The sequence below is a fragment of the Pipistrellus kuhlii genome, unplaced genomic scaffold (assembly GCF_014108245.1).
Source record: "Pipistrellus kuhlii isolate mPipKuh1 unplaced genomic scaffold, mPipKuh1.p scaffold_m20_p_44, whole genome shotgun sequence".
Lineage (NCBI taxonomy): Eukaryota > Metazoa > Chordata > Mammalia > Chiroptera > Vespertilionidae > Pipistrellus > Pipistrellus kuhlii.
In genome coordinates, this window is record NW_023425545.1 from 1,047,292 (window position 1) to 1,063,119 (window position 15,828).

A 15,828-nucleotide genomic window follows, 5' to 3' on the forward strand; every position below is an offset into this window, starting at 1 on the left:
ACTTTTTTAAAACGCCGCAGGATGCAGGAAAAATTGTTAGAAATCAGGACTGTCCCGCCAACACCTGGACGATCTGGTCACCTTACACTAGGGGTGTCGAACTCAATCAGAGAAGGGGCCAAAATCTAAAATCCAGCCTAAATCGCGGGCCGAATGGTTTACTGAACAGTCATAAACTGTCATTGTGATGGAAACGCAGCGGAGTGCAGTGATGACAGCGCGGTGCAGGCCACATTGCAAGGCCTGGCGGGACGGATTTGGCCCGCGGGCCTTGTGTTTGACACATGTGCCTTACACACTCTGCTCTCTGTGCACCCGCGGCCGGCCTGGTGAAGCTTAGGCCAGAGCAGTCACAGCCTGGGAAGTTTCACCGGGCCGGCCTGTCTGGAAGCTGTGGCACGTGGGTTCTCCATCCCCAGGTCAGGGACTCCCCCATGACTGCTACTGCCACTAAACTAGCTGCGGCTGCAATGCCTGTTTCCATCTTATTTCTTCTTAGAATGTACTTTTATTGGTTTCAGAGCGGGCGATAGAAACATCAATGAGAAGAATCACTCATCAGCCGCACTGCTTGGCTGCCCCCCGCTCGCCCCCTACTGGGGACCAAGCCATGTGCCCTGAGGGCAAGTGGAACTGTGACCTCCCAGTTCATACAGCCATGCTCAACCACTGAGACGCACCAGCCAGGCCCGTTTTTTTGTTTTCATCTGAGACTTGGCATCATGCCAAGCACATGAGGACTCTAAATGCCATCGGGAAGGGCATATCCAATATACCCTCATTCTAATCCCAGAAAATATGTTCTACTACATGCTTTCACTAAGTATGTACCAGTGGGGAAATATTAATGGAATTAATATTTATGGATATTTGGAATATATAAATGGAGTATAAATGGAATTTGGTTGAAACCTCTTTATACTGCAGACAACAGAGGCCAGGAAGGACGAGCCATCTGCCCAAGCTACCATGTTTCCCCCAAAATAAGACAGTGTTTTAATTTTTTTTCCCAAAGTTGCGCTAGGTCTTATTTTCAGGGGATGTCTTATCTTTCCATGCGCTAGGTCTTATTTTCGGAGGATGTCTTATTTTTGGGGAAACACAGTAGGAACCTGGTCTCCTAAGGAAGTCTGTGGCTCTTCCTCTACCCATGCTCATTTCATAGTGAAGTTCTTTGCTCAAATGCTCCCACCTGGCCTGTTAACAGCAGCAGCCTTTTTGTACGCTCGAAAAGCTAATGGGCTGTCTTGCCTGCAGAACAGGAACTTTTCTAGTCCTTCGTAAATGAGCCCGGCCGGTGTGGCTCAGTAGTTGAGTGTCGACCTAGGAACCAGGTCTGGCTTAGATTCCTGGTCAGGGCACATGCCTGGGTTATGGGCTCGATCCCCAGTGGGGGATGTGCAGGAGGCACCAATCAATGATTTTCTTTCATTGTTGATATCTCTCTCTCCCTCTCAGAAATTATATATATATATTTAAGTCAACAGAAGTTTCCTGCAGAAACACACCGTACAAACTGTGCAAATTGGCCTTTATTGTCTCCGAGGAACTACCAGACCCAACAAGCAATTCCGGTCACGGGCAGACGCCCTCCTCCCCGTCGCTACACTCGCTGCCCCGGGTTGGACCAGAGGGTGCAGCCAGGTCTCCCTGACAACTGGTGTGCGCCAGGGTGCTGAGTGTCATTTTAAACGTTGGGTAGAAAGGCCACGTGCAGCCTAGGTGATTCAATAAACAGTGTCACCTATAACGGGGAAACTACAACCAGTTGTTTTACAAATTTAGATCTTAACCATCTCAACGGGGACCTCACGCCAACAGGTCGGAAGGACAGGACCTGTGACAGACATCTGCCTGGGACTGGGACCACCATGGACCCCACCCCCGACTGCATCCCGCATTTCCTGCGGAGTTCTGGACCAGGTAGTCACAGGAGGCACACAGTGGGTGGCTGTGCAATAGCGTGAAGAGACCAGCAAGGCACACAGCGGAGGGCGCCACTCTGACCGCGTCCTTGCTGGGGAGAATACTGCGCACGCGCCTGCTCACTGGCTGCACCAGCGGCTTCTCCAGGAAAAGGCACCTCTCCAGAATTTCACCCGAGGATGGAAATGGTGCCAGCACTCGGCTTCCCTCCCCAGGCTGAACATGAGCACGCATTCCCCGAGGCTGGAACGTTCCGGAGTTAGAACGGCTGCCGGAAGTCCTTCCAGCACCATCAGCTCTGGTTCTCCTCTGAAAAGTGCTGGAATGTTCCTTGAAGGAACAGGATGGTGAGGGCGCATGTTTAAGGCCATTTATCCGTTAGTGTGGTCTCCCTCTCGGCTACCTGAATGCCTCCCGCTGGCCAATCTGGACGGGAGCCGCTGCCTCCCTGGGAAGGAAACACCATGTACGTAGTGACGGCACCGTCCTCCTCAGGAGCCCAGGCCCAGGCCACCGTGGAGCTAGTCGTCCACGGTGATGTTCCGGAAGAGGTACGCCATGGACTCCCCATTGTGGATCCTGCGGATGGCCTCGGAGAGGATCAGGCTGATGTCCACCGTCTTGATCTTGGGGCACTGCAGCTTCTGCACCTCGTGGGGGACAGTGTTGGTCACCACCACCTGGCATGGCAACAACGGGAACAAGCATGGTAACTCGTGTGCCCAGTGGTCGTTTGGAAACATTCATCCAACATTTAGTACCCCCGCCCAAGGCCCACCCCATAAAACTTAGTCCGCTGAGTCTGGGGTTTACAAACTAGACTGACCAACCCGGGAGGGGTTTCGTGGTTCAGAACTAAGGTTCTGAGCGCCAACGTCTGGTGTGCAGGAGACACGTGAGCCCTGCGCTGCACGGAGGAGAAATGCTACGTGGGCATCACGCCGTGTGGAAGCACGGGTCACACTGAGCACACAGACGCCGACCAGGACAGGCCCTCGGGAGGGTCAGCAACGCTGGCCGAGTCCCGGCATCACTCACAGAAGAGGCAGCGAGCCAGGACCTACACTAAGAAGTGGAGCCCCGCACACAGACCTCATCGATGGAGGACTCCTCGATCAGGCGCGGGGCCTCTGCGGACAGGATGCCGTGTGTGGCCATGACGTAGATCTTGTAAGCGCCTCTCTCTTTCAGGATCTCTGCAGCAGCAACGAAACTTTCCACGTCATCAATGATGTCATCCTGAGAAGAAACGGTGAAGGAGCTCTGGGCCCCGCCTGAGGACTCTCTCTGCCCTTCCCTGCACCCGGCTCAGAGGATGGCAAGGCACCAGTGGAGCCATGCACCCGGGCAGAGGTTGCACACCCAGCAATGGCAACAGGGCTGCGCGGACTGCACTTGGCGTGGCTGTCGGTGCAAAGAGCAATGCCTCAGTCACGTGACCTTTACAGCTGGCGTTTATGACCCCAGGCTCATTTCCTGTGTCCCATGTCAGATCAATCCTACACAGCTAGCATCCCCGTACTTTCCTGAGAAAGTTAAAAGGGGGTACACATTGCCCTCACCAGTGTGGCTCAGTGGATAGAACGTCGGCCTTTGGACTCAAAGGTCCCAGGTTCAATTCCGCTCAAGGACATGTACCTTGGTTGCGGGCACATCCCCAGTAGGGAGTATACAAGAGGCAGCTTATCAATGTTTCTCTCTCATCGATGTTTCTAGCTTTCTATCCTTCTCCTTTCCTCTCTGTAAAAATCAATAAAATATATTTTAAAAATAAAAATAAAGAGGGTACACAGAAACAAAGCGAGCCACTGCGAAGAACCACCCTCTGGCCCAGCGGAGGCGTTCAGGGCTGGCAGCACATAGAACACGTTCAAGTTCGCAGAATGAGACACTGTTCTCTAGCAGAAATGGAACAGTTCTGCCTGGCTGACATGGCTCCGTGGTTGAACATCAACCTATGTGTGAACCAGGAGGTCACAATTCAATTCCCAGTCAGGGCATGTACCCATGTCGCAGGCTCCATCCCTAGTGTGGGGTGTGCAGGGGGCAGCCAGTCATGATTCTCATCACTGGTATTTCTCTCTCTCCCTCTCCCTTCCTCTCTGAAATCAATACAAATATATTTTTAAATGGAACGGCTCCTCCTCAGTTCTCCTCTCCACCCTAAAGCTTAAGATTGAGGATGTCAGCTGCTTTGATGGGAACTACAGCCCTTAAGACCAAGGTCACTTGTGGGGGTGAACTTATAGGAGAACTTATACAAGCTCTCCTTTCAGCTGTCGGTTATAACAACCCTGTTCGCCCACATAAAAACCTCTCCTTATGGGGTTTGGGTGAGAACGGGAAGTCGGAGCCATTTAAGTTGTCATCATTACTGGACATACAGCCCGACGTGAAACAGCTATGAGCCCGGGTGCCCTCTGCACGGAAAGACGCCGGCCTTACCACGATGATGGCGATGCTCCCGCCAACGTCCCCGACCACGGTGATCGGCGGCTTCTCTTTGGCCATCATCACTGCAAAACGACACAATGACAAGACCCGTTAGTCAAGCATCGCTAAGCAACTGCTCACACAACTTCACCCTCTGGAAGTGGGGCAAAGCCACTGTAGACAAAAAACAACAACAAAAGAAAGAAAGCAGCAGATTCCTCTGCAAGGAGCCGGGGTCCCTCAGAAACAGCCTGTCTAGAGCACGTTGTCCGGTAGAAACGGATGGTGAGCCCCACTGGCGTGGCTCCGTGGTTTAGCATCAACCTATGATCTAGGTCATGGTTAATTCTCACTCAAAGGGCACATGCCCAGGTTGCAGGCTCACTCCCCTGTGAGGGGCATGCAGGAGACAGCCCATCAATGATTCTCTCTCATCACTGATGTTTCTCTCTCTTTTCCTCTCCCTCTGCCTCTTGTACACATTTTTTAGTAGCCACATTAAAAAGTAAAATCACATAGGTGAAAAGAATAGATTTATTTTACAATATAGCCAAAATATTTCACTAAGTAATCAATATGCACATTTACTGGAGCTGTTTGACATGTTTTCGGACTCAGTCTTTGGAGTCGGTGTGCGTACTGCACACAGCACTTTGCAGCGGAGGCCGGTCCTGCTGCACAGGCGTGAGGACGGAATAGCAGGGCGAGGAGAGCCACACCGCCCACCATGCACCAGGGAAAGGCCCGCCGCTGAGACGGTGGAAAAATGTAAGGAGAATGCCATCCGCAGGCAACCGCCAGGGAAAGGCTGCCAGGCCAAAAGCTGGTGTTCGTTTTTGTCCAGATGACTGTTACTGGACAGCGTGACCTTCTCCCCACGAGCGGAATAACCAGCTTCCTGGCGGTAAGGAACTGGAGAACAATAACTACGAGTCCCCCACGCTTCCGGGTTTATAAGCGGAGAAAAAAATGCCACATCGTTCAATCATTTAAAAATACCCAGACGGAGCTGAAACCAGTTTGGCTCAGTGGTAGAGCATCGGTCTGCGGACTGAAAGGTCCCAGGTTCGATTCCGGTCAAAGGCATGTACATTGGTTGCGCGCACATCTCCAGTAGGGGGTGTGCAAGAGGCAGCTGGTCGATGTTTCTCTCTCATCGACATTTCTAGCTCTCTATCTCTCTCCCTTCCTCCTCTCTGTAAAATATCAATAAAATATATTATAAATAAATAAATAAATAAATAGCATAAAAATACCCAGACGGCAGGTCCACTTAAATATTATTTCTAGCTATTCACGTCAGCGGAGACGTTATTCATTTCCAAACACAGTGAGGAAGAGAGCGACTCACACGGCAGCTCCAGGCCGGGGTGCACCGTGGCGTTCTTGACCATGGGGGGCGAGTGGCGGCCGTCGTCCATGTCCAGCTCGGTGCACTGCGCCTCCCCGTGGATGACGGCCAAGCCCAGCCGCAGCCTCTCTGCGTAGGACTGGGCCCTGAGAGGACAAGGCAGGCGGTGAGTGTCTGGAGAAAACCCACCATCACGATTCCCTCATCTTAGTAATCACAAACTGGAAGTATCACCCACCTCTTAGGACTCACAGGGAATTACTTATACAAAACAGAACGTGGAGCCCAGCCAGAATAAAAACCTCCAGGGGCATGAGAGCCGAGATGTGGGCGAGTGTCTGGTTCTACATCATTCTGGCTCTAGCCTTTGCCCAATAATCTAACTCTACTTCCGAAGAAAAAACTTTGTTGAAAAAGGTCTCTTAAAAATCATTGCTGAGCCGCCGGCGTGGCTCAGTGGTTAAGTGTCGACCTACGACCTAGGAGGTCATGGTTCGATCCCCAGTGTGGGGCATGCAGGAGGCAGCTGATCAATGATTCTCATTATTGATGTTTCTATCTCCTTCTCCTTCTCCCTTCTTCTCTGAAATCAAAAACTTATTTAAGCCCTGACCAGTTTGGCTCAGTGGACAGAGCGTCGGCCTGAGGACTGAAGGTTCCCAGGTTCGATTCCAGTCAAGGACATGTACCTTGGTTGAAGGCACATCCCCAGTAGGGGGTATGCAGGAGGCAGCTGATCAATGTTTCTCTCTCATCGATGTTTTTAACTATCCCTCCCCCTTCCTCTCTGAAATAAATAAAATATATTTAAAAACCAACAATAAATCACAGCCTGGAAAGTGCTCATAGTCCTCTGCCTTCCTTTCCTGAGACTGTGAAGGAAGCACTTCAGTGTCAGTGATGAGGGGAGAGTCCAGGCCGGTGAGCTTTCTCAGCCGCCAGACAGCCCCTAGACACCAGAGAGCTCCCTCCAACCTCAGAGAGCACCGCCAGCGCCTGCGGGAGTATCTGAAGCAGTTACCTTTTCGCAGCATCAGGAGACTTAGCTACAATGACTGCATTTCTGTAATTTGGAATCTAGATTTGGAGGAGAAATAAGAAAATACTGAAAAGTTATGCTTGGATGCTGGTATTACATTCTTTCCTCTTAAAACAACAATCCATACTAGCAATCATATATGCTACTTTCATTTACACATTTTAGAATTTTAACACTTACGCAGGGGTCCTCAAACTTTTTAAGGTGGGGGCCAGATCACGGTCCCTCAGAGAGCTGGAGGGCCAGACTATATGAACTACTAATTCCTACTGTAACACCTCGGCTGCGCTCACTGCCCAAAAAACCTGGCGGGCCGGATCAGACTCCTCTGCGGGCCGCATGTGGCCCGCGGGCCGTAGTTTGAAGACGCCTGTCAGCTAGACTTTCATTTACACATTTTAGAATTTTAACACTTATCAATTAGCAAAAGTACTGCTACATCACGAAAAGAAAAAGTAATTAATTCTTAAAACCTTCATTTAAGAAAACATAAGCCAACTGCTGAAGATACTTAGAAGGAAATCCGTATTTACGTCTCTGAGCTCTGGAACCCTCCAGGCCTGAGGGCTGGCCCCATCTGGCTGCCTCAGGGTCAGACTAAGGGAAAGGTCACGGATGTGCCTTCCACGTGGGAATCGGGCACCAGAGAGCAACATGGAGGACAGGGTGCGGGCGGCTGCTCACTTCTTCCTGGATGTACTGAAGCAGGAAAGGTGAAGCTCTCAGGTTGTCCACGGGAAAGCTGAAAAAGCCTTGGATTTCCTTCTGGTGAAGATCCATAGTGATAATGTGAGTTAGACCTGAAATTTTAAAACAGAATTACCAGTTCACCCCTGCAAGTCAGTGACGCCCAGCTCCTGTGTCCTATCGAGAGGCCGGGGCACTGTTAACAAGCACGTGAGTCACAGGCTTTACCTGCAACCTTAACAAGACCTAAAGAACTAAAGAATGTGCCGGCCTGGCCAGCGTGGCTCCGTGGCTGAGCACTGACCTGGGCACTAAGAGGTCCCCAGCTCGGTTCCTGGTCAGGGCGCAGGCCTGGGTTGCACAATCTCCAGTAGAGGGCGTGCAGGAGGCAGCCAATCAATGATTCTCTCATCACTGATGTTTCTCTCTCTCTCTCCCTCTCCCTTCCTCGCTTTCTAAAAAACGTGTGCAGCCTCCAGTGAAGGCATCTCTGACCTTCCACAAAGACAGGCCCGAAGCTGAGAGACGTGCCCTCCTCTGCTGTTACTATTCGCTTGGCCCTCAAAATCAAGAAAAGAAAACTCAGGTAGAAGCAAAAATATGAAGATGGAATTAATACTGAAGCAAAAATTGATGTAAAAATAGTCAATATGTTGATTAAATAATTTAGGAAGAAATATAAAAAGTCTGTGGCTGAGGCAGAAGAATAAGAAAGCAAAAACAAAGTAATGTACATATTTTAAAAAAGAAAAATCATATTTTAAAAAAGATAGAAACTGAAAGGTTTAAAACAATTTCTATCAGAAATAAAAGAACGGGCCATGAAATATTCTTTTTTAAAAGAAATACTGTGATTTTTCCAGAGAGGAAAGGAGAGGGATTGAGAGCCAGAAACATTGATGAGAGAGAAACATCGATCAGCCGCCTCCTACACACCTTCCACTGCAACCAAGGTACATGCCCTTGCCCAGAATCAAACCCGGGACCTCTCAGTCTGCAGGCCGATGCTCTATCCACTGAGCCAAACTGGTTAGAGCAGCATGAAATATTCTTATAGAAAAACAAGAAGACAGACTGAAATATCGACAGGGCTAAACAAAAAGGAATGTATGTTCCTGAGGACTCAAATCTGTTTGTTTTTTTCTCTGTGAGAGTTTTACCTAAACATCAGGCAAATGAAATTCCAATCATTGTAAAGTGCCTTTACATGTGATTCCCAGGCCGGCTAGTTACTGCTACAAACACACATTAGAATAAAAGCAGAGAAAAGAGCTGCTGCACACACACTCAGGACGGGACTGGGGAGTGTATCAGCAGGAGGAAGAGCCAAAGGAAACTCCAGCATGACATTATGTACATAAATAAAGCTCAGCAAGAAGGCAAGCACAGAACTCCAGCCTGAACCTCGGAAGGCCAGGAGTGCCCACAGTACCAGTTAAAATGTGATGAAGAGCCCTGACCGGTGTGGCTCAATGGATAGAGCATCGGCCTGCGGACTGAAAGGTCTCAGGTTAGATTCCGGTCAAGGGCATGTACCTTGGCTGCGGGCACATCCCTAGTAGGAGGTGTGCAGGAGGCAGCTGGTCGATGTTTCTAACTCTCTATCCCTCTCTCTTCCTCTCTGTAAAAACTCAATAAAATATATTTTAAAAATAAGAATATAAAGATAAAATGTGAAGATAAGATGAAACGTGAAGGAAGACGATGGAATGATGACAAAGGCCAAGACTGGAGAAGAGCAGAAAACATGGAAGCAGACGATGCCACTCTAAGACAGACAGAGAGGAGAGAAAAGGCAGGAACCCTACTTGAGCTCACTCCCCCTCACAGCTCTGTGCAGAGACAGGAGCACTGAGGGAGGCAGCTGGAGGAGCGAGTCCCCCTCCATCTGTGCCCCTCACTCACCCGCTCTGGCCAGCATGGACGCCAGCAGCTTGCACACGATGGAGCCCCTCTTCCGCATCTTGCTCTGCTTGCTGTAGGGGAAGTAAGGGATGACGCCAATGATGTTCCTGGCGCAGGCGGTCTTCAGCGCGTAGGCCATGATCAGCAGCTCCATCACAGCGGTGTTCACGTCTCTGAAACGGTGCAAGTTTGTGTTCGAAGATTGGCGTCATGGATGCACCCCTGGCGATTTAACGTGAGCTGCCCGACGGGTGTCACAGGCATTTGCCAGCCGACAACAGCGGGGCGTCTGAAAGTCTCCTCATTTACGACACTCTCTAGGAGGACAGCGTCAGACCCCACAGGCTAGGGGCCCAGACCAACAAGACTGCCCCCCGTGCCCACCTGCTGAGAATCGGAGGTTCCCACGACCCTCTCCTCAGGCTATGAATTTGCTAGAATGGCTCAGAAAACTGTTTACATGCAAACACATTCATGACTTCCAGAACACGAAACTTGTTCACAGGGAACGCTAACGCGCTGTGCCAAAGCAGTGCCAACTCTCACCTGGGGATCGTCTGTATGATGAAAACGTCTTGGCCTCGAACAGATTCTTTTATTTCGACTCTTGTTTCTGAAAAATAAAAATGCCCTGTAGCTTTAAGAAAAGCACTACTCAGACCACAGATAATTAGAGCTCAGAAAGAGAAAGGAAGCATGGGATCACAAATCCAGGCTTTCAACTTTAAAAAAAAGAATTCGAAATCACTGGATACTGACTTGTCTTTGCGAGGACTAAGGGCACTATAACCGCAAGTGCATGCCCGCCAGGAGATTTTACGAGGCAGCATTCCTAGGCCACCGGCCATCGGCTAAGTGACCGCGACATGATCACTGCCCCAGAGGGCAGGGGAGGAAGCTTGGAGGTGAAAAGAACAGAAAGCCTTTTTCACGTCACCATCACCAAGACCAGATTGCTCTTTTTTTAATTCTCACCCAAGGATATTTTTCCAATGATTTTTTAAGAGAGAGTGGAAGAGAGAGGGACAGAGGAAAACACTGATGTGAAAGAAATACGTCATTTGGTTGCCTCCTGCACGAGCCCTGACCGGGGCCCAGGCCGGGGAGGAGCCTGCAACCGAGGTGCGTGCCCTCGACCGGAATCGAACCCGGGACCCTTCAGGTCCACAGGCCGATGCCCAGGTTGCTCCTGATGCTACTGCTGGCCAGCGGACAGGTGAAGGCAGGGAGCGTCTGCCAGCACCGCCAACACAGAAACCTCTACCGCTCTCCTTTCCAGCCCAAATGACAGGGTGTTGGCATTATGTTGGACAAGAGGAAGGAGACTTTCAGGAGAGCACAGGAGTCCGGATTTGTTAGGAGGAATGTTTCCGCGTTAGACATGAGTGATATCGCCAGCCAGGACCGCACTCAGCGGGAGTGGGCGCAGCTTTACCTCCATTGGTCTCCTGGTACACCACGGACTTCCCCAGCTCAGCGCCCAGACGCCTGCGGGAAAGAAAAGGCAGTTAGAGTGCTCCACCCAAACCCTCCAGCTCGCAGGCACGCGTAACAGAGACTAAATCAGCTCTCGCCATTCTCTGCCAAAGAGCAGGAGAAAGTTTAATTCGGGAAGAACACAAGTGCGTGGGAGTCCGCAGGCCACTCAGCAGGCCGCTCCGCAGTCTCCGCTGGCCAGCCCGCAGCCGAGGCTGCTGGGCCAGCGCACAGCCTTATGGCCAGGAACCATCCTGGAAAATCACCCCAAAGCAGGGCTTGGCGCTCACTGGCAGCCGCTCCCGAACCACACGCCCGAGGTCAGCGCCCCCACGTCCCAGCACACAGACTGGGGCCATGAACCAAAGGCAGAGCGAACCGTATGGATGGATGAGAACAAATCGAGTGGGAAAAGCCCTTTTTGGGACAATCAGGGAAACAAGGGCGTTGGACTGTGGACTGGAAGGTGCCGGGTTCAGTTCTGGGCAAGGGCACATGCTTGGGTTGCGGGCTGTCTCCAGTGGGAGGCATGCAGGAGGCAGCTGAGCAATGATATTCCTCCATCATTGATGTTTCTCCCTCTCTCTCCCCCTCCTTTCCTCTCTGAAATCAGTAAAAATCTATTTTAAAAGTATTTAAATAAAATGGCTAAGTCGGTAAATTTGGATATGTGTTACTTCACCATTAAGTACTCTAGTCAAAAAAGGCGAGGGACAGGTGGAGCAGATGAAACAAGATTAACCAGTGTGGGAGCTGGACAAAGGGTAGGGGTTCATTACAACACAGGCGTAATCCGAACAAATCCTGGGAGGTAGTGCACCTGTCTGATTAATAAGCGTCATCATCAAAAAAGCTTTCAGATCCCCGAGTGACATTTAGATCTGAAAGGAATCCTGGAAATAAAATATAACCTCAGAGGTCAATCCAATTTAATGATCAGCAAATTTGCTCAGTAGTAAAACGCTTTGCTCAAATAAAATCTTACTGGGAAACTCAACATATGAAACAGATAAAAAAATTATAAATATTTATTGTTCATAGTAACTTAAAACCTTTTTGGACCAAGGCAGGGAAGAACCTAATATGAAAAAAAAACAACCAGTGACATTTTAAATGTGCCCCCAGCCCTGGCCCGAGGCTCAGATGCTGGAGCACCCCCCTTACTCCAAACGGCCCCAGCGGGGCATGTGCAGGAGGCAGCGGATTGACGACTCCCTCCTTCATTGATGTTTCTATCGCTCCCTCTCCCTTCCTCTCTCGGAAATCAATAAAAACATTTTTTAAAATATATTTTATTGATTTTTTACAGAGAGGAAGAGAGAGGGATAGAGAGTTAGAAACATCGATGAAAATCATCGATCAGCTGCCTCTTGCACACCCCGCAATGGAGATGTGCCCACAACCAAGATACATGCCCTTGACCAGAATCGAACCTGGGACCTTTCAGTCCGCAGGCCGACGCTCTATCCACTGAGCCACACCAGTTTCGGCTGAAAACATTTTTTAAGCACAAAATCAACTGAAACCTATCCTCAAGTGACGATGAATAATAATTACAAAGAGTGCCCTCCAGCTTTGTATTCTCTCAGCAAGGTCCATGGGCTGAGCCTGGCCACACACACACACACACACACACTTCCTATATAGAGTTAGCATTTTGGCTGGCCTCAAAAAGACAAACAGTCGGAGGGTTTGTGGATTGCAAAAGGGTTGTTCTTACCTTCTTTCACCTAACCTTCCGCCGGACAGAAAGGAAGTGTCCTGTGCTTCCGTCGGGAATTTAAAAATGTAACCCTGCCTGAGTCCCACCGGGAAAACGCCAGGGGCGCGTGAAGGTAAACTAAAAGCTGAAAATGACTTTAAATGGCAGCAGACCAGCCACTCTTTCTATCCGCAGGTTCACCTGGGGGCTCAGAAAGCCCTTCCCTCACAGTGCGGCTCCAGGACACCAGATCCCACCAGAAAGCGGGTGTTCAGGGGCCAACCTGAGCCCCGCTCGCAGGCTGGTGTATACACAACAGGTGGCTCAGCTCACGGCCTTCCTGCCCGCAGGCAGGATCACCCCCGTTTACGAAGGACGTTCGGGAAAACGGAGTCTCCGGCCCGTCAGCGCCCGTGTCAGGCGGCGGCCTGGGGCGGCCCCTCGGGGCGCTGGGGACCCCCGTGTCCGTGGCTTCCAAGACCCAGCCTACAGCTGCCGTGCAAACCGCGGGGAGACCCCTGTTTCCACCCCAAACCCCCCAAATCCGCTCGCCTGGACCTGCCCGTCCTCAGGGCCCGCCCTCTCTACACCCCGGTTTCCGCGGGGGCACCGGGCGCCCGGGGAACCCTCCCGCCAGCCGCCCTCCTGGGGCCCGGCCGCCGGTGCTCGGGGTGTAAGACTTCCCGGCCCCGGGCCCACGGAGGACGCTGGGGACGGCGGTGAGAGGTTCCTGGGTCAACTCCAGCCCGGGGACCGGCCCCGGGCCCCCCTCCAACGCCTCCCTCCGGCGGCGGCGGAACCCTCACCACCGCCCGGGGTGACGGAAGGAGGAAGAGCGGTCCGAGCAACGGGGTGGGGTGTGTTAAGTCATCAAAAGTCCGCAGAATTGGGGGGGGGGGGGGTACGGGCGGGGAAGGGACGCCTCCGGGCACCTCCAAGGGTCTGTGCAGCCGCCAAAGGGCAGGGAGGGTTCGGCTACCTGTCCCCTCCCGCAGCTCCGGGCGAAGGGGCCGGCCAGCCTGGCCGCCCGGGGAAGGGCAGCAGGAGGGCTTCCGGGGCCCCGCCGCCGCCCGCCGCCCGCCGCCCGCCGCCCTTACTCGGTGATGCGCTTGGCCAGCTCGGTGCACGCGGCCGTGGAGTTGGCCGAGAAGACCCGGTAGCCGGTGCGGGCGGCGTTCATGGCCAGGCGGGCGGCGGCGCTGACCCGCGGGGCGCGGAAGGCCGAGGACACGGACAGCGGCGGCAGCAGCAGCAGCTTCTTGGGCATCGTCCGGCCCGCGGCGCGGGGCCCGCCGGGAGGGCTTCCGACGGCGGCGGCCGCGACGCCCGGGGCCCGGCTGGGGGAGGCGCCGAGCAGCCCGGCACGGCAGGGGGGAGGCGGAGACCCTCACGCTCCTCGTACCAAGCCCACACGAGCTCCGGCGGCAGCCGCGTTCGCTGTGACCGACGCCGCCGCCGCAGCCTCCCGGGACCCAGAGGGAAGGCCGCCGCCCCCTCCGGGCATCCGGGAGACCGAGAGGCGCCGGCTAGAGCGTCCGCACAGCCGCCATCTCGGATGAGGGCAAGTCGGTGGACACCTCTAACAGCCTGTCCTCCCTACACGAGCATCACGAATTCGCTCCGCCGACAGACTCTGCCGTCCCACAGGAGGTCTTTTCCAGTCACGTTCTTGGGCTGTGCAGCCTGACTTGGTAGTGGTCCCAGCCCACTGCAACTTTTCTGCCAGGATCCAAAATGTCTGCCTCCGAGGAGGCCGACGATCTAGCTCTGCGTCTCTATGGTCACCGCGCTAGCCCCGCCAGGCGCATGCGCCCAGCTGGGACCGCGCAGAGGTGGACGTCCCCCCCAAAGGTGGGGTCTGATCTTCATTCCTGGGGATCCAACCTTGTAAGGCAAGGTTTCCTGAACGAGGCCAAGGCGCTCCTGACAGCCTTTGCTTTGTTTTTTTGTTTGTTTTTGCTTTGCTTTTAATGTCTTCCTCCCTCAAAGACCAACTCATGAAGCATCTGCTCCACGAAGTTTTTCTAAATCCCCTCAATCACAGTAAGCCCTTTCCCGCTCCCCACCACCAGGTGGCCAGCCACACAATATATACTTGTTTGTATTTTAACACACACACACACACACACACACACACACTAGTGGCCCTGTCCACAAAATTCATGCGGGTGGGGGGGCAGGGTGTCCCTCAGCCCAGCCTGCACTCTCTCCAATCTTGGACCCTTCGGGGATGTTTGACTGCTGGTTTAGGCCCGAACCTGCTAAACTGGCAGTCGGACATCCCTCTGACAATCTGGGACCACTCTACTGCCTGCCAGCCTGATCACCCCCTAACCACTCCCCTGCTGGTCTGATCACTCCCAACTGCCCTCCCCTGCTGGCCTGATCACTCCCAAGACTTTATTAGTATGGATTTAGCCCAGCTGGTGTAGCTTAATGGTTGAACATCAACCTATGAAAACAGTTTGACCAGGAGAAAACAGTTCGATTCCCGGTCAGGGCATATGCCCAAGTTACCGGCTTGATCCCTGGTAGGGGCTGTGCAGCAGGCAGCCAGTCAATGATTCTCTCTCATCATTGCTGTTTCTCCTGGGTCTCATCGTTGTTGTGACCCAGGAGGTCACAGCTTGATTCCCGACAGGGTACATGGCTGGGCTGCTGTCTCATCCCCAGTAGGGGGCGTGCAGGAGGCAGCGCATAGATGAGCGCCCCTCTCTCTCTCTCTCCCTCTCTCTCTCTCTCTCTCTCTCTCTCTCTCTCTCTCTCTCTGTAAAAAATTATTTCCAAGTGTGTGCCCTGACCGGGAATCAAACCAGCAACTGAGCCTGAGGGAGCCACTCCAGCCAGAGGCATATCTCGGTTGTTTTTAACCTGCTTGTGATTGTCGAGTGTCTTTTTTTCCCCCTTTGTTCTCCAACATTTGCCGTGTCTGCATCACGTTGGTTCTGTTTCTCTGGAGAGCCCTGCCTCGGACAGGGTCTGGAGTGAGGAGAAACGGCCTTTCTCATTTGCAGGCTGTCCTTTTTGAGTGTGAAGGGAGACTTCACCTGACCAGTGTCGTTTGTTTATTTGTTTGTTTGTTTTAAATGTTTCTCTATACACCAGGCTGGCCCTTGAGACTCCAGGCCTGCTGAGCATTTCCTACAAAGACAAAAACAGCTCTGCCCAGCCAAAACCAGTTTGGCTCAGTGGATAGAGCGTTGGTCTGCAGACTGAAGAGTCCCGCGTTCGATCCTGATCAAGGGCATGGACCTTGGTTGCGGGCACACCCCCAGTAGGGAGTGGGCAGGAGGCAGCTGGTCCATGTTT

General features: G+C 52.5%; 1 protein-coding gene and 1 long non-coding RNA gene across 2 annotated transcripts; one reads left to right on the forward strand and one right to left on the reverse strand.

Moving 5' to 3' along the window:
* Nucleotides 1–1,514: 1,514 nt before the first annotated feature.
* On the reverse strand, nt 1,515–14,032 carry PRPSAP1 (phosphoribosyl pyrophosphate synthetase associated protein 1). Its single transcript, XM_036412319.2, has 10 exons — nt 13,617–14,032; nt 10,777–10,829; nt 9,888–9,954; nt 9,342–9,514; nt 7,434–7,549; nt 6,732–6,787; nt 5,711–5,856; nt 4,372–4,442; nt 3,019–3,165; nt 1,515–2,606 (listed from the first exon to the last, which is right to left on the reverse strand). Exons 1-10 carry the CDS (start codon nt 13,784–13,786, stop codon nt 2,448–2,450), a joined length of 1,158 nt encoding a protein of 385 aa, XP_036268212.1. The 5' UTR covers nt 13,787–14,032; the 3' UTR covers nt 1,515–2,447.
* On the forward strand, nt 5,747–9,230 carry LOC123651284. The gene is made up of 3 exons (XR_006739895.1): nt 5,747–5,880; nt 8,849–8,855; nt 9,220–9,230. It is a non-coding gene; the product is annotated as an uncharacterized LOC123651284 (long non-coding RNA).
* Nucleotides 14,033–15,828: the final 1,796 nt, after the last annotated feature.